Source organism: Poecilia formosa, unplaced genomic scaffold, assembly GCF_000485575.1.
Source record: "Poecilia formosa unplaced genomic scaffold, Poecilia_formosa-5.1.2 Scaffold218, whole genome shotgun sequence".
Lineage (NCBI taxonomy): Eukaryota > Metazoa > Chordata > Actinopteri > Cyprinodontiformes > Poeciliidae > Poecilia > Poecilia formosa.
The window spans coordinates 568049-592764 of NW_006800157.1; the positions used below are offsets into that span (position 1 = coordinate 568049).

A 24716-nucleotide genomic window follows, 5' to 3' on the forward strand; every position below is an offset into this window, starting at 1 on the left:
ATTTTTACTCTGTTCATCCATCCATCCATCTTTACTCAGTTCATCAGTTCATCCATCCATCTTTACTCAGTTCATCCATCCATCTTTACTCAGTTCATCCATCCATCCATCCATTTTTACTCAGTTCATCCATCCATCCATCCATCCATCCATCCATCCATCTTTACTCTGTTCATCCATCCATCTTTACTCTGTTCATCCATCCATCCTGTTTTGTACTTAAAAATTGTGATGGAAACCAGTTGATTGTCATTATTCTGATGTCCTGGTGAAAATCTGTCGTTCTCCTAAAAATAAAAGCTGCACAGTAAAATAAAGCAACCATAATGAACCGTTACAGTAATTACAGCCAGTGTTTTCCTGTAAACATGCTGCACTTAGCTTCACTAAAACCCCATAATTACATCCAAACACAAATCAAACAGAGTCCATCTTTGGGTATTTGTGTCCAAGTCGTTGAGAAACGACATAACCGGCTGGTTGTTTCATAACTCACTCCAGGCCATAACAAAGTACTGAAACCAGCTGATCAGATACCATTCATGAGATAATAAGCAGCAATTAATGCTTAAAAATCTGACAGCCTCTGGTTTAAATACAGACAGATATGCAAGAGACTGTGTGGATTTGGTTGTAGCATAAAACCTACTAAATACTGCAAAGCTGCAGTAATCCAGTAGAATCTATCCTAAAATATATTCCCAAACAGAAGCTTGGCCTGTGTTTTCATATTGATTTGTTTGGCTGAGACTGAATCAACAATTAACTAATTGAAGAACTAAACTGAAGGTCCTCAAAACAAAGAGAATCAGTTCATTTTCACTTTTATTTTCCTTTTCGGAGCTGCTTGGCTGTAGTAAATAAAAGGTGTTTATAATGTAAACTGAACAAAAACGAGTAACAGAAAACCAGGAAACTGCGCAGCCACAGGAAGTGATTTTTAAATGGAGGTAACATGTTGACCTTTCAACATCACTGGAGCACAAGAGCAACACTTTGACAGGACCAGGAAGTTGTCAGTCATTGACTCTGTTGTTTTGGAGCAAAGTTTCTGTGGAGTCCTGCAGGACCTTTAAAACACACCATCTTCCTCAGGTCCGGCTAATGTTTCACAGCAGGTCTGGTCAGAGTCGCAGTCTGGGAATCTTAACAACATTTCATCACTCAGACATTCAGCATCAACAACAACAGATGTCAGTCATTTAAGTGCCAGATTAAAAACCATAGCTCACTTTTCAGCAAACACACGTCTCTCAGATGTGTTTTAACGGCGTTACTCAAACAGAGTTTACTGTAAATTGGCAGGTAGTTGGTTTACTGGTACTGATGCAACGAGGACCATTAAACACTGGTGAACATCTGTTGTTCTCCTTCATGGTCTGTTTTATTGAGAGTATTGAAGTGAGTCTGAGCAGCTACAAATGTTTGAGTCTTACAGGGACTTAGTGGGTGGTATTGAAAGTATAGAGGGCTGGACCATTAATATGTTATTTTATAAAAATGTGACTTGGTCTTAGTACATCAGCAGGGAAATTTCCAGCAAAACTCCATCCAGACGTTTTAAGGGGGAACACTTATGCAAAATTCAGACTTTTTGAATACTTCAGAAAACAACACTAAACCAAACAAACACCTAGTCGTTTCTTGGCAATAAATCAATGTCTTTTTTGTGTTTGGAAAATGAGCCATTTCCCCAGCGGCATTCAGCCCGTAACCTAGCAACCCAAGCTGAACTCCAGCATGTTTGGTTAGCTGGTTTTTACCGCAGTACAATGGCTGCTGGAAATGACAAGAGTTTTCTTGTTGACTTACCATCCAGAAACCACTTTCTGCATTTTTGTTGGTTGTGCAGGAGGTTCCACTTCTGCTTTTCAAAGATGTACAGTTGTATAACTGCATAATTCTCACGTGCGAGCGTAAAGTTGAGTTGGGGGCCGTGGCAAGCAGCAGCTTATTTGGATTTAAAGAGACAAGAGGCCCTAAAACAGCTCATTCTGAAAGGAGCGCTAAATATTCAGAACTAATCTCACTATCTAAGATTAATTTTGTGCAAAAGAAAAAATATTGAACACGTTTCAAATCGCCTATAGACCAACCCCAACCTGTTGAAGGAAGCATAATAGCTCACCTATTAGACACACAGGTTGTCAGTACTGATGTCATCAGGAAAAAGATCCTCTGAGCTGATATGTTGGATCTGAACTATTTGGCAGAAGTCCAGGCACCATGTCAAAGGAACGCCAGGTATTGCCGGTCGCATGCAGAAAGTATCAGCAATTAGAGCCATGCTACCTCAACCTGAATTCACCACTTGGCTTCAAACGGCTCGGCTTCTTCTACAGGCTTCAACAGGATGTAGTTCACTGACTAATGCTAAGGAATCTTATGAATGCTTAATGAAACTAAAATAGCCAAGCTTACCTTCACAAGGTAGGACTTGATGCTTAATTCAAATCTTTTGCTAAAATGTGATTTTTGTTTTTCATGGTCGTTTGAGGTACTAATTTAATCCGATCGGAGTTATGACACGTGATGACGTCTAGGGATCAATCCTACAGTTTTTTCAGCAATGAGAACCGAAAATATTGTTACAAATCTTAACAAAAACACAGTAATAGCAAGAGTTTTGTTAACTGCAACTTCTGTAAAGAAATCCGTTCAGATGCTAGTCGGTGCCAAGAGTGGTGGGACTGTGATCAGTGGAACAGATCATAATTTCATAATTATGATTTTTCTCCAGCATTGTTTACATCTAGTCTGGCTTCTTCTGGTGCAGAATTATGATGCACGTCTCACGTCAATGACGTAAAAGTCGGATAAAATGCGATACGACGGGTCTGACTGCAGACGACTGTCGGATTATTTTTACTGTGCGCAGAAACTGAAATGTTTGACTAGTGATTCTCTGGTGGCGCCTCGACTTCTTTGTGGCCAAGAGAAAATTCAACTCTATTAATTAATAAATGATTAATCAGGATTATTAAAAGTTGCATGAGTCAATCATTGACGCATCCTTGTTGCACAACAGTTCCTAAACACAGATAACACCAACACCAGCATATGGCTGCTTTATTACACCTGTTGCATAAAGCAGCGTGACTGAATCGTATTTTCATATCTAGTGATTTATTATGTGCTCTTATAAAACCAAAATTAGAAAAAACAAGTTTGAACAGCAAAAGAAACAATCCAAACCAAACTAATTTTGAAATAAACATCAAAGCCCAAAAACGGGCTTTGATGTTCATTTCAAAATTAGTTTATAATATTTCAAATGCCAACTCTGCTTTCCATCAGTTTGAAGGAACCAAAATTATATTGAATTCAAAATAAACACATCAAGTTGTAGATAGTTGGAAGAAGGCGAATGGACAATTTAGCGACTTAAATCAGGGGCGTCTGAAGTGGAGTTTGCCAGTAATGAAAGATATTTACACCCTTTCTTGTTGGATACTTTTTAATTTTGTAGGGTTTTTACTGCCAAGCTCTTAAATTGATGGAAAATGTCAGTTGTAACAAAGTATTTGTACTTTATGGGGCATGAAGGTGCATAAAAACGACAGTTTGGGACATACATCAGTTTTAAAGGAACAAATGTTTGTCTTTGTTTGACCTTTTTTAGCAGTGAACAAAGAACAGTAAAATACGACAATAATTAGATTTTGTCAGAAGAAATAAAAAAATTAAAAAAAAGTTAATACAGGAGTGACTGCAGACTCGGTTACCAGTGGCCCCTGAATGCACCACTGAAGGGCAACTGCTGGGAAAGCCCCTGTTACTGGACCGACTCCCAGCCTGCCATCAAATCAGAGCCTGGCTTAATGCAACAAGCAGCTGGATTTTTTCTTACTTAAGTAATTAAGAACCAACTATCTCATCCTTGTTGAAAATCGCTGACATGACGCTTTAATGCAGCTTTAATGCAAGCCTTTAGTGGTAGATGGAAATTTAATTTATGTGTTTTTTTGTTTTGTTTTTAAAGTTAACTGCACTTTCTGGTGCCGCCTTTGGTGCACAAGTTTGAAGCAACACTTTGTTCGTTCGGTAACTTTTCATTGCAAACCAAAAGGGCTGTGCTGAAAATATCCAGCACAAATATGTGAATCATTAGCACATCTAGTGTTTGACTAATTATGTTTTTTACTTACTAAACAGACTAAAAAGAAGATGACAAACAGGGAAAAAACACTGTTTTGTTGCAGTTTGAAGCTCTATAATGATTTTCAGATACCTTTTCTAGAAAAAAGTACTTTATTTCAATAAATTACTGAATATTTTTGTGGGGTTTTTTGGGACATTGGATACTTTAAAACTGAGGATTTTGGCTCTCTGCTGGTTTGGATGATGCCATTCTTGTTTGACAAGGTTCTAATAATCCTCAAAGCTACTTTACTTAGTTAAACATCAGTGTCAAACAAAGCTGTTTGTCCAGGTATGACAACAGAAGAAGTGAAGAAGCAGTTTTACAGCTGAAAGTCGGTTTCAGAGGTCAGTGAACTCAGCCCGGCCCATCAAACACGAAGCTCCTGGGGAAACCGTTTGCACCGCAGAGTAACGGAGCGAGAAAGACCCACGTTTTCACCAGCGTTCAAATATCTGCACAAAAAGCTCTGTGTGCGTCGGGGGTCAGAGGTCACAGCTGCTAAAAGAGGAAACCCAAACAGAGCGCTCAAAAAATGACCTTTGCGGAGCGGCATCATGTGAAAACCTCCCTGGCCTTTAACGCTTCCTGTCGCCTGGGCCTCACGTCATGACACGATGTGCCGAGTCATCCTGCATGACGAACTTCCCAAAACAAAAGGTTTTATTCATTCAAAGGGGAATTTGTCAGTAAATTATTCAAAACACTGAGCTAAATGTTGCACAGAAATATCTGCTTGGTGGCAGTTTGGATGCAAGACGCCAAGGCTGTACGTTTTAGTCATGGCTTTTATTTGCTTGTTGGTCCAAAGTCAATGAAAGTAAGCTTTTATATTAAATAATCAGCAAAAAAAAGTGTAAGTTTTTACTCTAAATGTGTGAAATTACAACATTTACAAAAGAAAATTGTAGTTCTGGTTCATGCAAATTCAAAAAATGTCACCATTTAATTTTAAGCACCACATGTTGCATTTTGAACACGTACCAGACGTCTTGGCTCACATTTTTGGAGACAACCAGACAGTTTACTAATTCAGACTGAAAAGCAGAAGTCAGACCAGACAATATGAATGATAACAGACGGCTGGCTGACTGGTAAAACTCCTTCTCCGTTTGCTTCGTCTCAGTTTCAAAGCCTCCAAGTGACACATTACAACAGGTAAGCATGTCATCCTGAGGTAAAGTGTGCCGTGTACATTCCTGAAACCTCAGGTAAGGTATAAGACTCCTACCGCAAATGAAAACACTTTTGGAGGGTATTCACACCAGCCCTGTTTAGGCCGCTTTAATCAAACTCCATTTCTAAAACGTTTGGTTTGTTTGTGGGAGCCATGAATGAATAATCCAACCTCATACTGAGGTCTCAGTTCATTTAAGGTGAACTCTGGTGGTTTGAACGTAAATGTGAACGCCAAGCAGACCAAAGACCGCTCCAAAAGCAGGAAGTCAACTGCACCGCACAGCATTCTGGGTAAATGCTGTGCGTACCCAAAACAAACGTGGGTCTTCAACTAGAGAGAGAAAAATGACTCGTTTTCTTTTACCGTAAACATAAAAGAAATACTACAACTTCTAAGATCCAGCTTTTACATTTTGTGAAGAAGGAAGTTGCTTCTTCTGCTTTTTTTTGCAGCGCCACCAAAGGTGAGGAAGGGAACAGCTCCTTCAAAAAAGTCTGGTTTATTTGGTGCAAATGTAAAAGAAACAAAAAAACAAAAACAAAAGTTGCAATTTTGTCCCCCAATCGAACCGATTTTACTGAACAATCAGGTGTGAAAACACCATAAAACTCTTGAGAAAGAAACTTTTATGTACGTTTTTAAAAACATACAGTAAACAAACAAAACTATTCAACTCAGCCATGAACAAGTGATTTATTATTTATTGTTCTGCTTTATGTCCAGATCTCACATGTCGCTGTAAAGACGACAGAACCAACCGTTTGGATCCAGGATGGACTCCCGGTGGAGCTGCTGCTCCTCCGTCCAACACAGCAGCTACTTGTGCCGTCATGTGGTTCTACTTTAAACTGGGTGAACCGAAGAGCCGCGTCTAAAAATGGTTCCCCAGCGTCTGATTCAGCCCACAGAAAAACTGACTCACCCACCATAATCAAAACTTGCCGGCAGCTGCTGATAATTTCTCACCCAGGAAGTCAGAAAACTCTGCTCCCTTTAGAGTTTGGGCTTGGCGGAGCCTATGATTATGTGTGTGATGATTAGTAGAGGAGAGTGCAGGAGAGAAGAACACTCCCTGGGTTTTGATCAGGTCCTGGAGCCAAACTGAATGGCTCAGAATCGGGCCGGGTTGGGAATATCGGGTTCTGGGGAAGAGCGCGGGAAAACCCGGCAGAAACCAAAGAGCTGATCCCCTGTTGGCGCTACACAGGATGTCGTGTTTTCTTTATCAAGTGGGGTCGGAACATCAAGTCCAAATCCTGGAGAGTCAAGAGAGAGCAAATCGACTGCTTCATGCTCTCTACAGGCTGGTTTTCCTCTCCGCTGCCGATCAAACCTCCGACAAACAGATTAATCCCAAATAAAACATTTAGAAAACAAATACACATATGTCTGTCACAGACAGTAGTCAATAAATCAATTATTCGCCTGATAGATTAAGATGTGCTTGATCATTTCCATTTGAATGATTTATCATTTTTCTCTCTGTATACCAAAAGCTGGATGACAAAAGTCTTCTGTCTCGTTCTTTGCTCTCAAGTAATTGTTTTTTTGAAAGAGTTTTGTTTCTAGAGCCTTTATATTTCATTTTATCTGTTGTTTCTGTTTTGTTTATTAATTTTGGATATCTAAAATGTCTTCTGGTTCAGTAGAATTTAAAGTTTATTAATCTTTGAGAATACGTTGTTGCATAATAATGCCTTTATTGCCATCACATTACCTGAAAATGGTCTCAAAACAACAATATTGTCATTTATCGCAATAACTTATGGTCCAGCAAAGTTCATTATCGTGACAGGCCTACGTACCGTTTCAATACGTTTCTGAAAAATCAATAAAAATACAATTAAACAGGTCAGGATAGGTTTGTTGTCTACACAAAACATGTCCAGGTCTGCCTACTTGAGCTCCTTTCCCAATGAGCCGTTTTAAAATCCCCAGGCAGGCAGAGCTCCGTTGGGTTGCTAGGTAACGGGCAGAGCTCTACTGGGGTTGCTAGGTAACCGTCTGGGCTTTGTTGGGGTTTGCTAGGAGAGGTGCTGCGCCTGCTGATTTGTAACGTTATTTGGACGGTTTTTGGAACGGCTCATTTTCCTGAAATCTAAAAGTATTAACTGATTGCCAAAATACATCTGGGTGGTTTTTATTTTTAATTGTTTGAGTTGTTTTTAGAAGCAGTGGAGACTCAAATGAAAATGTTGCATGATAAGACCCCTTTTTGCATAAATTACTGGCTAAAAAAAGTCAGTCACAGAACAGTTAGTTTGCTTTTTCAATATTTTAATAAATCTTATAGTTTGTTCAGGATGTTTTCAGAGAGCTCCTGCTGGCTGTGAGTCAATTGTGTAAAATAAGCACAAAAAAACCAGGTAAGACCAGAGATATTTCCTCATAAAAACTTAATATTGAAAGACACAAAGTAAAATAAATATTGCAACAGATATTGGAAAGATATTATGATAAATGCTGAATATTCGGGCTAAATGAAGACCTTATTGGGTTGATGAAATGGCTTAAAAGTAAAATTTACTATATTTAAATTCAGATTTTAATTTTCTGCTCATTTTGTTTTATAAAGAAATTTAAAATAACAAATATTTTCACAAAATGGCTTTCATTCCAATAATTCCTCCAGAAAGTAGATCTGAATTCAAAGTCCAAGTAAACACAAGATGTGAATCGTGCTTGTAAAACAAGATGGCTGACGTCGCTCTGAACTACAGAAATCCAAGGAGACCATTGGTGAAAACAAAAATCTAGGAGTTCCCAAAAGTTAAATCTTCATAAACAAGAAAAAGGCAAATCGATGAAACCGAATCAACTTGTGAAGTTTGTGATGTTACTCCACAAAACACAAGAAAGGTGATTGTGTGCATTTAGGAGTATCTATTTAAATATTTTCCGACGTTAATTGGAGATGTTCTCAAAGATACCGAAACAAGCTGCATGAAATTTCCTGTCTCTAATACAATCTGTTGTTTTTGTCCAAGCACAAAGTTGCAGACCGACTTTAACAACATTACGTGTGACAGACACTAATTCACAGAGGAAGCAGGAATGGATGAGACAAACGGGTCAGATGGTGCGACTGGCTGTTAATGTAATAACTGAACACACAGGTGAGTGACGTAGACGCAAAGTTAAAAATTATTATAAAAACACATCCTTTGCAGTCTTGTTTAGCTTAAAGTTTGGCTACCATAAATAAACTGAGCGTTAACTCTGATGCTGAACTTCAGCTCAAACTGAGGCATTAAGGTCAGTTAGACATCACACATCTGGCTAAGCACATGATTTGTATACAAAGTGTGAATGCATGACAGTTAAAAGGGTTTTCTACCAAATGTTGAGTCTGTAGTCATTTGTAACTGCAGTGTTGCACACAATGATCCTGTAATGACTGAAAATATCCATGTTCTGCAGGACTAATTTAGATCTGTGGTGCAAGTCAGACGTCTCATCACAGCTTTTTATAAACAAAACAAAAAAAGCAACAAAAAAAACACCACAAACAATCATAATCAAACCTTGTTGTATTTGTGATTTTCATGCATTTTAAGTTTAAAGACACAGTCAGTTATTCCACATGTGAATCCCTCTAACCGAAGTACATTTTCTTTACAAAAATCTGTCCTGACCTTCAGTTTTTTAAACAAACCATTCTCTGGGAACTGAACAGCAACACTAACCATGTTCCTTATTGTGACCCTGATTCATATGATAAATCATATAGATGAAGATGCAAAGAATGATTTCACATAAAAATCTAGAAAATTATGGACATCGTCTTCATGAGACAGAGGTTTCTTCAAATTTGATGTAAAATAGACTGTTACAGATCTTTCACCATTTCTTCAATTAATATTAGTTGCAGCAACATTTACTTTCTCTTTGGGACCAATAAGGGAGTTTTTGATTTTAGCATCAGCCTTCTGAAGCACAATGTTTATAAAAAACAACTATAAAGTGAATAACAGTGCAATATTTGCCACATTTTTGTTTTCTTTTTATATAAAATCAATTAGAAATGCATAATTTCTAATGAAAATGCCGGGAAATTTTGATGTAAACATGCAGTCAGGATCTCATGCTAGCATGAGGCAACACCCAAGAGATGACAAAAAAGAAACTAAAAACAGGAAACTCCACTAACCACTCCAGTGACATCAATAAAATTACCCCAAAGAGTCAAATCACTGGGTTTCCTGCCAGCATTTCATCAATCAGTAACACAATCAGATCATCACTCTGCATCAAATCAGCTGAATCATCAAGGTTTCACCGCCTGCAGCTAACGGCTAACAGCTAACAGTAATGCTTCCTGTTAGCGTCCTGCACAACCTGCAGCTCTGCGGTAGTTTCACTTCCAGCAGACCGAAGCAGCACTTTTTCACTCGACCTGAGGGTTTGACTAGACAAGCGTCAGAGAAAAAGCGCTGAAGCGTGAAGACGGTATTTTGTGTTTGCTTTTTCACAGCGACAGGAAGCAGTGACATGTAATTCGCCTTGATCTGCAGGCGAATTACATCTTCCAGGACTAGGTAATGGCTGAAAACCGTTCTATTCAGGATGAAATTAACACATTTTCTTCTCAAAAGAGTCAGCATTAACAAGTCATTTTAACTTCAGCTTTATGTAAATGTTTGAGTTTCAGAGAGAAAAATTCAGTCACAGCATCTGAAGGGCAAAGGAGAAACGATGTGTGACTGAAGGCAGCAAATGTTACAGTCCAACAATAAAGCTATTGATAACAGACCATAAATGCATTAGAAGCAATGAAGTCAGATGGAAAACTTTTGCAATAATGTCACCCTTTATAAAATGACATCAAGCTAATTTCTCGGCATTATGTAATGTTTCTTGGAAAAAGGGAAGAGAAACACGGGGAACAGCGTCGATTATGGCAAATAAACATCAGAGTTCCCTGATGCCTCAGCAGGGCTCTGCCATCTGACCTGGTCTATAAATAATCTGTTTTTAAACCAACATGTTGCTTCCTACTACTAAGCAGCGGTTCAAAACACCAGTGCAAAAAGCTGCTATTAATAGGGCTGAAACGATTAATCGTGATTAATCAACAGTTGAAATAATTGTCAACTAACTAGCAATCAAATAATCGTTAACTGGAGTATACAGACTCAAATAAAAGGCCAGTTTCTGAAACGACAACGCAGTCAAAGAAGTAATTATATCAAAACTGTTAAAAAATATATACATTTGTATTTTGTCTGTAAATATTTTCTACCAAGAACTCCTCAAGTATAGTCCTAGGTTCAAACTATGTAAAATAAATCTACCATTAATCACCTTTATCTATCCAATTATTAACCAATGAATCCAAAAATGAATCAAACAAATATTTCCAAATGGATGTTAGAAGGATTTGTTAACTGCAGATTCATCCTTTGCTACAAAGGATAAAGTGTAAACCTAAAGAGTCTAATTGCATTTCAGGAAGTGAAATGTTTATTTACTTTTTATTTAAAAAATGATTTGAATTATTTGGTTGCTTGTTTGCATCATTTTTAATATTTTATAAAAGAGGTTTAAAGGAAAAAACTGCAGAATATGCCAATTTTTAAAATCTGATTAATCGATTAATCATCAGAATAATAGATTAATCAATAACTAAAAAACCTTTGGTTATATTCCTAAATGCAAAACATTATTCTCCCATTAAATGAGAATAACTATCCTTTATGTATGTATTTTAGATTACACTCCGTTTCCAATTGTTCTGGCTGCGATATGGCAAGTAACAAGTTTAAAAACTGCAAACCACAAACAACAAGCAAAGAATTTAATCTGTTCCAGAGAAGACACTGATCCTGCCAGACCTGAAACACTTCATTTGTAATCCACAGTTTGAAACCGTTCATGATGATGTCACAATAAACCACATAAACAAACAACTCGATCTTCAGGCTGTCTGATCACTCCCTTTGGTATCAACCACCTCACAGGACACATTTTTGGTTTTTACAGCAACCAGTCAGAGAAATTGAGGATTTCTTGGAGTAAAAGTAGCAGGAAACGCTGGAGATCAGTCTTTCACTGTCTTATTGTTATGGTGGATTTTTGTAACTCATTTAGGACTGAAATGATTAGTTGGGTTAATCACAATTAATCAATTATTTAAATTATTGCCAAATAATTTAGTAATCATTATCTGGAGCGTAGAGACTGGAAAAAGGGCCATTTGCTAACTTGCTAAATTATCAATGCATTTAAGCAGTGAAATGTTCATTTTCTTATTTCTTCAAAAAGGAACTGAATTGCTTATGTGTATCTTTTAATATAGTTCTAATATTGTATAAAAAGGTTTAATGAAAATATGCAGAATGTATTGTTTTATCTGAATAATTGGGTAACCTTTAGTAATAACAAATTTTGCTGACCGATAAATTGTTCCAGAAGTTATTGCGGTAAACAATACTGTTGTTGTTTTGAAAGCATTTTCAAGTCATATAATCATAACAATGGCATAATAATGCAAGAATACATTATTTAAGACCTATAAACTTTAAATTCTAATGAACAGTTAACACAGGAACTGGAAGACATTTTAAATATCCAAAATAAATTAATTACAAAGTCTTTGTAAACAAAACTAAAAAAGGGTTAGTTCAGACCAAAGCACCTTAAGACTTTTGTCTATCAGTTTTTGGTAGAAAGAGAGAAAAATGAAAAACAATAAATGACATAAATGTAAATTGAGCTTGTTTTAATTCATCATGTGATTAATTGATGGTCAAAAAATTACATATTCAATATAGCAGAGCAAAATGTGTTTATATTTTCTTCATTTTTGGTTTAATTATTTGCTCTGAACGTATTGTTCTTCAAGTAAACACCCAGGCTCTATGCTCCAGTTAACGATTAATCGATTACTAAGTTACTAAATGTAATGCTTGTTACTGGTTTCTCAATCGCAAGACTTTTTGTTTTGGGGTTTTTATAATGTAAAGCACTTTGAATTGTTTTGTAAAATGGGCTTTGCAAATAAACTTGATTGATTGATTAAATTAGTACTCATTGAGCCGATTAATCGTTTAAGTCCTAAAATAATAAATCTCAATTTTCTTAAGTAAAAGAATATAGTTGAATATAGCTCATCAACGCCACAACAAACTGATTTTGATTGCATAAAAAGAAAAGCATGAAGTATTTTTCCACTATTGTGTGAGAAAGTAAAATACATGACCTTCATTATTAAGCTATACATGTTCATATAATTTAACATTTTGTAATCTTTTCCATTCTCCTGCTGCAGCCTGTTCATGCATAACGAGCTCCAGATGCGCCCTATAAAAAGTGATTGCTATTACGATAAGGACGAGTTACATCCTGACAGCGATGTTTCTGAACGTCAACAATCGCTCAGATAAAATATTTATTGCAGAGACTCTCTGCTCATGTCGGTGTTGACCTCAGTGTCCTTCAGATAACTTCAAATATCCTTATTGCATTTATAAAGAAATAAGGCAAAAACAAATACCACTTTCCTGTACATCTGAGTGAAAACACAAAGGCAAATGTCACTTGATTACACCCTGCAGCAGGCAAGGCTGCTCTTCCTGGCAGGTAAACGAGTTGCTGCGCAGGCGTTGACGCTGCAGCAGCTGCAGGGTGTCAGGTGTGTGTTGACAGCACATTCGACCCACCCACCTGGAACAAATAGAGCAGGCAGCGCGAGCAGGTCCCACAGGTAGACACACCTGAAAGCCGGCCAAACAGGAGGATCGTAAATAACTCCCATCCCTTCTTACTGGCAGAAACGCCCACATGCACAGTTGAAAAATAAAAATTAAAAGCTGATTTTTCAGGTATCTGAACTTTACTTGAGTATTTTTCCTTTCTGACGACTTTTTACTTTTACTTTCTACATCTTATGAGAAATATCTGTACTTTCTACTCGTTATATTTTAAGATATGGCTTGTTAATAAAAAAATAATGACGGAAAAAATCCACTTCTCGCACAACAAGTGTGATATAGTAGCGGTAAATGCAACCATAGCAAAACAGAAGAAAAACACACTGGGAAAAACAACATGGATGGATACATCCATGTAACATCGCAAACAGCAGAGGAACACATTCAGAGATGCAACACATTTATGCAGTCTTATTTAAATAAAAATCCTTAAAAAAATAAAGACGACTGATTGTTCTTTGTCCGCTCAAAGAACATTTAGTGACGTGTTTTGTGCAATTTAAATGATCCTGATTGAGATTTAGTTTGAAGAAAAACTAGATAATATCAGTATTTTTTATCTCTATACCAACACAGAGCATGTTGTGAGCAAAAGAAAAAAAATTAAAATATTTTCAAGAGTATTTTAAGTCATTTTGTGTTCTTGAAATTAAAAATTACTTTCTACTTTTTGTACTTGAGTATGTATCAAAACTTGTGCTTTTTTTAACTTTTACTAGCATTTCTTTTTAATACAAATATCTGAGAACGTGAGTAGTACTTATGACACCACTGATTTATGATTTATGTCCTAGAAAACATTTTGCGACCTACATCTGTACACTGTACGAAGACGCTGAGAACAATAAAACCCAAGAATGTCCAATAAAAACATATAACAATGCAGGAGATAGACATGGACACAAACTGGCTTTCCTCACCTCAGACACACCCAGAGTCTTATCTTTAACCCAAATCATGCTGTAGATTCAGAGGCTGAGCTATTAATATCCCAAATGGTCACCATGGAAACGTCACCAACAAATACCAAGCTGTCATGAAGTCCCTTTAACACGAGTACGGGTTGAAACTATAAACACGAGGATAATGGATAACTAAAGGTCAGATTACAGTTTCCAATAAGAAAATGATTGGTGTGACGTAAAATATTCAGGCGGATAGGAAGCAAAGTCCAAACAAGCAAGGTCCAACCAAGAGCACCAAGCAAGGCTCACTGAGGAGCTTTAACAATCATTCAGGATCAACATGATAATATTATAAATGAAATCTGTTTTGGAAAAGTTTCCAGTAAAGTTTTAAAAAGTTATGATTTCAAAACATCTAAAGGTGTTCTCATAGTCCAGTAGATTTGGTTCGATTGGGACCAAACTTGTAACATTTGCTACATTTTCAGATGTTACGGTTCAGTTTCACGCTGCACTGTGACAAACGAACCACACTAATTGAAAAACCTGTTCCCCTCCTCGCCTGTGGGGGCGCTGCATCAAGAACTACTACAGGAAACGACACAAAAACCTCTGAAGAAGACATTAATGCAACTTCCCTGTTCACAAAATGTAAACAAAAGTTGAATAGCGTCAAATTTTAGCAGTTGTAGGATTACTTTTATGTTTTTCATAAAGAGTCATTTATCCAACGCACCTCTTCCGCCTGCTTTGGTAGCATTTACCCAGAATGCTCTGCGTTTTAGACTGCTGCCTGCTTCTGGAGCGGTCTCTGGTTATACTGCATTCAAACAGCACCAGAGCTCACTCCACAGCTAGGTTTTTATTGGACCAGAGTTCACTCTTTTGGTCCACATCAGACTTCAATTACGCATTCACACCTCCACAAACAAATCAGACTTTCTACACAAACGAACTAGAGTTCAGTTAAAGCGGACTGAACGAAACTGGTATGGATGCACCTAAAATGTTCCCTTGATTCCTACAGTTCAAAGTTTGTTTAAGGGGATGCCAGAGAAAATCAGCTGTTTGGAAAAACTTCTTTCCAAATGGTTGCTACACCAGCAGACAGCCTGACTAACTGACCAGCTTGTGACTTTTTAAAGATTAGACCGACAGAAAATAACAATATTCTGCCAAATAATCATGAGAGAACTAATATAATTCATTAAATATATATTTGAAGATAAAGATTAAACCCTTTATGTAATATTTTAAACTCAATTTGGACATAATGAAGTAGCAATAAATGTCATCCAGCGCAGCAGCATTACTTAATAAACAGACAGCAAATGAGATTTTAGCATTATAATGTTAGTAGAGATTATTCTGGAGAAATTACAACTCTACAAAGTCCAATGATTTAAACAGAATTGTTTCTTTCCACTGTCCCCCTGTGCTTGAACACCAGACTCAACGCAAATTCTAATGCAACCTGTTTGTTTTCTTTGACAAATTGTTTAAAAATTAACATTTTAAGATTGAGTGTCTATACTGAAACATGACTGGATGCAAAACTGTTTATATTTTAATATGAATTTGACTGTAATTTAGCAAAGTGAGCTGAAACAAGGTCATTTGGTCTATATTGGATCTGCCCTGTCCAGCAAAATGCCAAAACTTTTGTTGTGAATTGGTGTAAATGCAGCTAAAATGGAATACACTGAATAAAAGTACAGATTTAAACCTTAAGATGGGAGTTTAAAAACCAAAATATGAGCTATGTAAGGCAACATTTGGTTTTATTCAAAGAAGTAAGCACGCAGACGTCACTGCAACACGAAATGTTGAGGCTCAGGGTTAAATTAGACAGCTTTAAGAGGGCAACCAAATTAGTATAATCACCGAAACAGTCTCTATGGAGAAACTCAGTCAGCTAATGTGAATGATGTCACTTACAGAACCGAGGCAAAGTATAAAGGACATGTATGAATGGAAAGCTTTCTGATCGTACTGGGTGTGGAGGCTGGAAGGTTTATTTGAATACAGGTTCTGTCTTCAGGTAATGACAGTGGAAACGGCCTGTGGTTGCACAATCCCTTCTTCCTTGTTGCCAAACTGCTTCTTTTTCCTCGTTTAAACCCAGAAAACAAACTTCTAACTAGTAAAAATGAGCCAAAAAAAGAAACGCTTCCGTCCACCTTTAGACTTACCTGCATACCAGGGACGTCCATAGCTACTTCGACCTCTTTTCCTCCTCCTGGCTCCTCTGCTTTCTTTCTTTCTTCCTTTCTTTCTGTCTCCTTTCAGCTCCTGATTTCTTATTCCTTCTCTTCGTCGGGTTTTTACTCCACAAAGTTCCCTCTGAAACGGGTGAACCGGTTTGACTTCGAGGCGGAGAAATATTTCCGACACGCAGACAGGTTTGTTTAGCAGCAGAATGAAGCGGACAAACTCCAAAACTCAAAGTGTGACACAGAGAGTCTGCAGCGAGGAGGGGGGGAAAAAAGCTGTTGAGCAAACAAACGAGGAGAAGGACGAGCCTTTCTGAGGGAGGAGCGACAGAAAGTTCAGTCTGAACAGGAGGGAGTCTGCTGCCTCCCTCTGCTGGTCCCCATCTGGCTAAGAAAGCGTGTTTCTCATGTGTTTTTTACTGTGAAATATTTCAGATGATCAAAAAAAGAACATTAATAACACACAAAAATAATACGATTAGATATAAAATGTAAAAAAAAAAAAAAAATCTTACCAAGTAATTTTGGTTTAAATGAAATGTTCAAAACTTGTATTTTGAAACAAAAGAATATGCTATTTTAAATATTTTACTTATGATTAGGGATTTGCTTGACACATACTTCTGTGAAGCAAAACGTATTTGTTGCGATGTTATCTTGGTACTTTTTGTTTTAACTTTTAAAACTAAAATACAGGTCAAGCCAGTTGATAATCTAGTTTCCTACGGCCCGCGAATGCACCGGCAGGTTTTTGTCCTGACGTAATCGATAAACGTCCAGAAGGGGGCGGAGCCCGGCGGAAAGATGGCGTTTTTACGCTGTAGAAGAGATCCCTGTGGTGTTATCTGCCTGGTTTTAACTTACTTCAGCGTGTTTTACGCAGACTATGTGGTCATACAGTATGTTCTCATCCCTGCCTATGCTGAGAGGTCAGTAATGGAAGTTTTAATCTCGTTTAAACCGTTTAAAACAGCCGACATGGAGTCTGTTCCTGTTCGCTGCTTCTCCATTCATTTAGCAAACAGGTCTGACAGCATCCCGAGTCTACTCCGAAAACGGTCGTTTATTTATGTATATATATTTTACTTTTAATCACAAATATCAGTGAGTGGGTGAATTTAAGGTGGATATTTGTAATCAGAGAAATCCTTTTAAAATCTGCCTTCGGGACAAAAAAACAAAAACATTAGCTGTTTGCTAACTGTGTTTACGTCAGTTGATGTCTTCCTGTTTGTGTATTTTTATAGATCAACAAAAACTCTTGAATGTGAAAAAGAATAAATAGTTTTAAAACAGCTCAACTGAAGTTTAAACTCGTTTCTGATGCAGTTTGTTGGGGACAGCTTTGAACATTTTTTAAGTGTTGGTTAAAACCAAAACAAAAACAACATCGTGCTGTTTTCAGTTCTCTTTTTCTTTACATGTGATCATTTGACCCAGCCATCAGTCATGATAGAGACTCTTTCTGCACATTGTTTATCACATGACAACAAAGCTGCTATACAAAATCCATGCATAGTAAATGTTTGTTTTCTGAGGCACTAAGTGATTTTTCTCCTGCTGCTTCTTTCCGGCAGCGTTTGGGGAATGCTGCATGGATCCCTGTTCAACCTGATCCTGCTGCTGCTGCTGGCCTGCCACTCCAAAGCCGTCTTCTCAGATCCTGGTTGGTCGAAGTCACTAAAACCTTCAGCTACAGACGCTTATCTTCAGAGTAACTATTGCGATGATTGGTCTTTGTTTAATGTTCTGTCAATTAAACTCACAAAGAGTTTAAATTCAACTGTCAGATTTACTTTATTTTTAAACCAACTACTTTGATGTTTAAAATATTTGCATTGAAGAGAGCTAATCAGGGTTTTGTAGTCCATTAGATTTGTAGTTTCATTTCAGGTTCAGCAGATTATCGGGTAAAACGTTAATATAACTTAAAGCTCAACTAAAACATAACATAGAAAGTACTTATTTTAGACAGCACTGCAAAAACATAACATTTTTTCAAGTATTTTTGTTTCTAATGGAAATATCTTAGTACATTTAAAATAAAACACAACTAACTCACAAGTAACTTTTAACAAAACTGTAGCAATCTGTCTGTGCGTTTGGCGTTTCATATCTGTCTCCAGGCATGGTGCCGCTCCCGGACACGGCCATGGACTTCTCAGACCTGCGATCTCAGCCGTCTCGGATGAACGAGCGGGTCGGTTTCTCAGCATCTCTGTTCAAAAGTGAAGGAGGTTCTGGTGGCTGAATTTGATCAAGTTGGACTGTTTTCTTGTTTTAGCGTCTTAAATGTTGAAAATGTGCCGCCTTCTTAAATTCTGATTGGACCTGATGGATCTGTTTGTTAAAAAGTAACTGAAGCTAAAATGTTTCAGCTGCTGCTAGAATTAAACCGGTCCATGCTGCTGGGTGCTGCTGGGTTCTGCTGGGTTCTGCTGGGTGTTTTAAGGTTGAGGGGACCTGGTCCGACTCGGTCGGTTCTGCAGAACCTCAGTGAGCCTCTGGTGGTTGTTGTTGTCAGAGCTGTGACGGCTGGACGGTGTGCAGCCGCTGCGAGATCTACAGACCTCCCAGAGCGCACCACTGCAGGGTCTGCCAGCGGTGCATCCGCCGCATGGACCACCACTGTCCCTGGTGAGACCGCACACGTCCAACCGTCTGTCCAACCGTCTGTCCAACCGTCTGTCCAACCGTCTGTCCATCCATTCATTAGTTTCCTCATCCATCCATCTGTGGATTTATCCATCCATCAGTTTATCCATCAGTTTATCCATCCATCCATCCATCCATCCATCAGTTTATCCATCCATCCATCCATCCATCCATCCATCAGTTTATCCATCCATCCATCCATCCATCCATCCATCCATCCATCCATCCATCAGTTTATCCATCCATCCATCCATCCATCCATCCATCCATTCATTCATTCATTCATTCATTCATTGATTGTGAAATCTTCTTCTTCATCTTCCTCCTCCTCCATTTTCCAGGATCAATAATTGTGTCGGGGAGTTGAACCAGAAATATTTCATCCAGTTTCTCTTCTACACCGGTGAGTCGCTACAGAAATCTGTTCTCTGCATATTTACTGTCATTTAAAAATAAAAACCCAAGCAGCTCTTCCGCCTTTAGTCACTTTACCAACAACCAGTCAACCCAAACTGCCTGGTTCACTGGGACCAGACCTGAACTGGCTCCCAGCTCAGACCCGGCTGAGCGTTTCGTTTGTGCGCATGCAGGCGTCGCCAGCCTGTACTCCATGGTTCTGGTGGTGTGGGCCTGGATGTGGCGGATCCGGAACGAGAGGGAAGGCGACGCCGACAAAGAGGGAGAAGAGTCGCCGAGCAAACATCTGATAGTGTGAGTTCAGTGGACAGCAGGGGGCGCCGCTGTGGGTGTGGAAGCTTCCTGTTCACTGGCGTTTCCTCTTGTCTCCGGGTCAGAGCTCATTACCTCATCCTGCTGGTGGAGTCGGTGCTGTTCGGGGTGTTCGTCATGGTCATCTTCTACGATCAGGTAGGACCGACTCTTTTCTGTTCTGAACTGATCCTGGACTCGTTCACCTCCACAAACACAACATCTTACCAAGTCCAGTTTCTACTGGACAGTTTCCACTTGAAATAAGGCAAAAATAACTTAAAAGCAACTTTTCAGCAAGTATAGACACATGTTTAAATCAATACTTGTTGAATATTGATTAGATAAGTACTAGTTACACTGGCAGATTATTATTTTTTAAAGATGTAAAAAAATGTATAAAATACTAGTGAATTGAAGCTGTTGTATTGTTTTTGTCTCTAAAGTTTGGAAAGGTTTGAGAACGTATCTTGGAAATGCTTTATGAAACATAATATGTGCATTTTTAATTTGAAATAATTAAAAAAAAACAGTTTTGTCTGTAAATATGTTCTAAATTAAAAATCATCACCTGGTACAAATTCTGTAAAAAAAAATAAAAAAAAAATCAATAAAATAAATGTTTGTGTTAGAAGCATTTATTTAATCCTTTACTACAAATGATCAAGTGTTCACTAAAGAAATTAGACGGTAAAAATGTTTATTTTCTTATTTAAATACATAATTGTATTATTTGTTTATTTGCATCTTTTGAAGCATTTGTTTTACTTTATATAAAAGGGTTAAATAAAAACAGTTTTTATTTGATGAATGGTCAGAATAATCAATAATCTCCGCTCAGCTGATCTCCATCATCACTGATGAGACGCCCATCGAGCAGATGAAGAACCGGCTGATGATCAGAGAGCGCAGCTCCTCCTCCTCGCTGTCCTCCGCCGCTCCGCAGCAGCCGCACGCCACCCGCAAGCCCAAGCTGGCTCTGCTGAGGGAGGTCTTCGGTCGAGGTGGGTCTCCGTCCGCCTCCGTCTTCACCAAAACTCCTCACCCCGACTAGAGAAGGGGCTCCAGAACCGCTTCCCTCCGCTTGCTTAACGATCCCGCTTATCGGCTCCCGTAACGTGAGGCGAATTCCGACGCGCTCCGTATTTTCATTTGGAAAATATCCAACATGGCGTCACGGCAGAAACGCTCCGAAATATGTTTATATTTCACACACAAAAAAGGCAAATTAGAGCTCGTTGCAGAATGTTGGGAACTTTAATCACCATAAAAAGACGAAATACCTCCAGTTTACCGTACGAATCTAAAGGTTTGATGCGTTGCTTAGCAACGGCAGTGACTCAGCGCAGCGCCTCCTGCTGTGAAAGTCCCAGGAGACGTTAAACTTCTCCTCATCCTGGTTATCATTAATGTTGGCACCATACTGAATGAATAATCTTCTAATATTAACATTTACATTCATATTCAGTAAACAAAACATATTTTCCGACGAGGCTCATTTATTATGTTGGAAGCACAAAAACCCTTGATGTGCGTTTCATGCTAAAACGTTCTCTTTGAAGGAGGGATTCTTATTGCGTAAACATGTTTTGATTTTCTCTGAATCAAATTGATCGCGTTTGAATTAAAGAGTTTATTTCCTGACTCGGTGAGAATCGATAAATCCCGATCGATTCCCTAAGAACATTCCCGACTCACCAGCTTCCCGCTTCGTCCAGGTTCGGTTTTCTGCTGGCTGCTGCCGCTCCACTCCAGCCCGCCGTCGGCCGGAGGAATCAGCTACTCCGCCCTGCCCGACTACGACGTCTGACCTCCGACCTGCGAGCGGAGGAGCGGATGTTTGTGTGTGAAGGAATGACTTTACTGCCTAAAAATGATGTCTCGTCTTTCAGCTGAGAGGTGAAAATGAAGAAGGGATGACTGAGCAGAGCGTGTTTGCATTCACGTGATGAACGAGTGGATGGATGGATGGATGGATGGATGGATGGATGAATGGATGAATGAATGAATGAATGATGCACTGAGTTCTAGCGGTTTTACCCTCCAGGACCTGAAGAAGCGGTTCAGCTTCAGACTCATCAAACACTTTTTGCTGAAAACGGCACTGAGCTTCTTGTGAAGTTTTCCGACCAGCGCGTCCTCGGATCTTTCTGTGTCTGTTTATAGCAGCGTTTCCCTGGAAACCGGGAGAGTCGATCCGTTTTTAATGACTTTTGTCCTGGTTTCAACGGGAACCATGCAGAACTCATGCAGTTTGAACGTCAGGGATGGACCGAATGTTTCAAACTTTGACTAACATTTCGGTACATCACTCTTTAAAAATCACAAAATGCAAAAATTAATGATGAAATACTCAACCAAAACTACTACTTGGTATTAAATACTAATCTTATTGCACTGCGAAAAACACTTTCCAATAACAATAAATCTGATCTAAATACTGATGATCCGTATTCCTGTCGCAATAAGACATTTTTCCAGACGATAAATTGTGTCAAACGTTCTTACGATAAACGATTTTATTGTTGTTTTGAGACAATTTTCCATTAATATATTGGTAATAATGCCATGATAATACAAGAACACGTTGGCCGAGATCAATAAACTTCATATTCAGATGAACATTTAACACTGGAATAGGAAGACATTTTAAATATCCAAAATAAATAAACAAACCAACAAATAAAATGATTTCTGAAGTTTCTGTAAACAAAAATGTTCCTCAAAAAAAGCAACTAGTTGAGATTAAAATCCCAGACTGAAGACTTTTATCATCCAGTTTTTAGTAGAAAATCGATAAACTGTACAAATGGATGCAGAGTTATGGAGTTTGTTTAAATTTACCATGTGATTAAATGGTTTATGATCATTTTTTGTGATAAACCTCACAGGTGTTTTTCTGTATGCTTGCTCTGCAGTCCAACAACAAACCTTTAAACTCCCAAACAAGCCTAAATATTTCAGTTTCATGTTTCAGATAATTTCACTACCAGACACTTTAATACTCAACAGTTTGTGCTAAATTTGACTTCAGCATCAAGGCAGAAGAAAACAGTTTTTCTCAATTAATTTAATTCATTTCTTGTTTGACTTTTTTTTGTTGACATCATCAGTGAACAAAAACATTATGTTTCATCACCATGATTGACTTATTTGGCCGTTTTATTGTTTTAAATTGGTCAGCAGCGCCCCCTGCTGTTTACTACAAGGGTTTTTGGTCCCTAAAGAGAAATTTTACAAGTTCAGAAACTCAGGAAACTTCTATAAATGTGGATAAAAGATGATTTACGTTTGAATATACATGAAATTATCAGGTTAAATTGGGAATCATTTTGTATTTCAGTCGTTTAATTTTGTGTAAGTAAATTGATGAATCTGTCAAGTCTAGATGATTTAATAATATTTTCACAATAAGTCAATGTGTATGTTACATCTAGAGATTTACATTAATGCTAAACACAAACGGGTGCGATTCAACATCCATGAAGAGTTTTGTTTTCTACTTTTATCGTTATTTTTATGACTTTCGCTCAATCAGAATACACTCACTCTGTGTTTTCTGTTACACAACTGAAGAAACCATTACTCACATTATTTATAACTCTGATTGTAAATGTTTATTTTTATGGAAGGGATGAAGTTGCCTTTCCACACAAAACATTTTTTGAATTTCTGCTTAATTTATGATAAGAGTTTAAGGGTTCTGCTCATTTCAGCCCTTCTCTGATTTGTACTTTTACTTTTTTTATTTTACCTGATTCCCACAAAATGTTTCACAGTGTTAATTTATATCCCTAACACTACAACACAAATATTTTGTCAACTTCTTTTTTTCATATTAGCATTTTTAAGACAGCAACTTGCAGTTTTAGCTTCAGTTTAGGCTGAACTGATTCACCCACATTACCAAGTTAATAACGAGTGTTTCAACCGATTTTATTAAGATTTATTGACTTAAACCAAATATTTAGGTGTAGAGAATGAGATAGTTTGAGTTTTAAATGTCATAAAGAAGCTAATCAGTGTCTTAGATCTCAGCTAGCATTTGTAGCTAGCGCTACAGCTAACTGATTTACTTAAAGAGCTTTTAAATGTCCAGTATTTCAACTGGATTAGTGCAAATAAGCAAACCAAAGATGGAAACCTAACAAAAAATATGATGTTATGTTTAAACAGGTTTATTTAATTCAGATAAGGACAACAGTCAAGCAATTTCTGCAACTAGCCTAGCGTAGCTAGCCGTCAGTTAGCTGTTCAGTCATTTTTCATTTAGTGAGTATCTGTTGTTGCTGACCAACATTTGGGAAGTTTTAACCTGTCAAAGTATGACAGTGTTTGTAATCAGAGCACATGAAGGGTTCCTAAAAACCCCAACAGATCATTTTGAAAATGTTTTAAAGCAAAGGCAGCTTCATCCCGTTTGTGTTTTTATATAAATGTGTTTATAGTTATTTTGAATCGTGTGTCCAGCCTGGGTTCAGACACACAGGTGCTTTATTGGCTTATGAATTATTCTCACATAAAGCATCACAAAAAGAGCTGCTAAATGAAAAGATAAAAGGATTTTTAAAAACGTTTTCAGTGAATTATGTTAATTTTATCACTGCACCATTAATGCGCCACTCGGTGTAAAAATGTGGCGAAAATATTGGAAAGAAATTATGAGAAACTTGCAGAGATTCAAAATTATAGCAGGTTAAGTTTTTTTAAAGCATGTTTCATGTTGCATATTAGTTTCATTCTGCCAGAGTAAAACCAGATATTTGGTTAAAATGAGTCGGATCACTAAACTGGACCTGAAACATTTCCTCAGTTTAAGTTGTTCTGAGCAACAATGAAACAAAACTTATAAAACATAAAGATGGTGAACATTATTTAACTGAAAAAGAACATTTTGTATGTTTCCATTAATTTTCCAGTTTGGGACTGGGTGATGCTTTCTGAAGGTTTCTCATAACTTCTGTCTGCGGTGGTAAATCCTGGTTCTGGTTCTGGCTCTGGGTGTGAAGGCTCATGTTTTATACTGACTCATTATGAAGGGAAACGTCAATGAATCTCTGAGATATTTATTATGATTTCTAACATTAATGTTGTGTAAAAAGGTTTGAAAGGGAAGAGAAACTGAAAGTTTTATTTGAAGTTGAATTTATTTTAGTGAAGCACCTGAAAACATTTCAGACTCTGTGTGTGTGTGTGTGTGTG

General features: G+C 37.7%; 2 protein-coding genes across 2 annotated transcripts in view; one reads left to right on the forward strand and one right to left on the reverse strand.

Annotated features, from left to right (window-relative positions):
• Positions 1 to 16445, reverse strand: part of LOC103149136 (serine/threonine protein kinase 26) — a 39169-nt gene extending 22724 nt beyond the window's left edge. The window contains exon 1 of the mRNA XM_007568156.2: positions 16131 to 16445. Within this exon, the coding sequence (XP_007568218.1) occupies positions 16131 to 16151 (21 nt within the window). The 5' untranslated portion in view covers positions 16152 to 16445. The remainder of the gene's footprint in view (positions 1 to 16130) is intronic.
• A 494-nt stretch (positions 16446 to 16939) lies between these two features.
• LOC103149137 (palmitoyltransferase ZDHHC3) lies at positions 16940 to 24363 on the forward strand. The gene is made up of 9 exons (XM_007568158.2): positions 16940 to 17080; positions 17729 to 17817; positions 18278 to 18351; positions 18676 to 18788; positions 19148 to 19209; positions 19397 to 19517; positions 19601 to 19673; positions 20356 to 20518; positions 21233 to 24363. The coding sequence occupies exons 1-9, from the start codon at positions 16956 to 16958 to the stop codon at positions 21322 to 21324; spliced, it is 912 nt and encodes a 303-aa protein (XP_007568220.1). The 5' UTR covers positions 16940 to 16955; the 3' UTR covers positions 21325 to 24363.
• Positions 24364 to 24716: the final 353 nt, after the last annotated feature.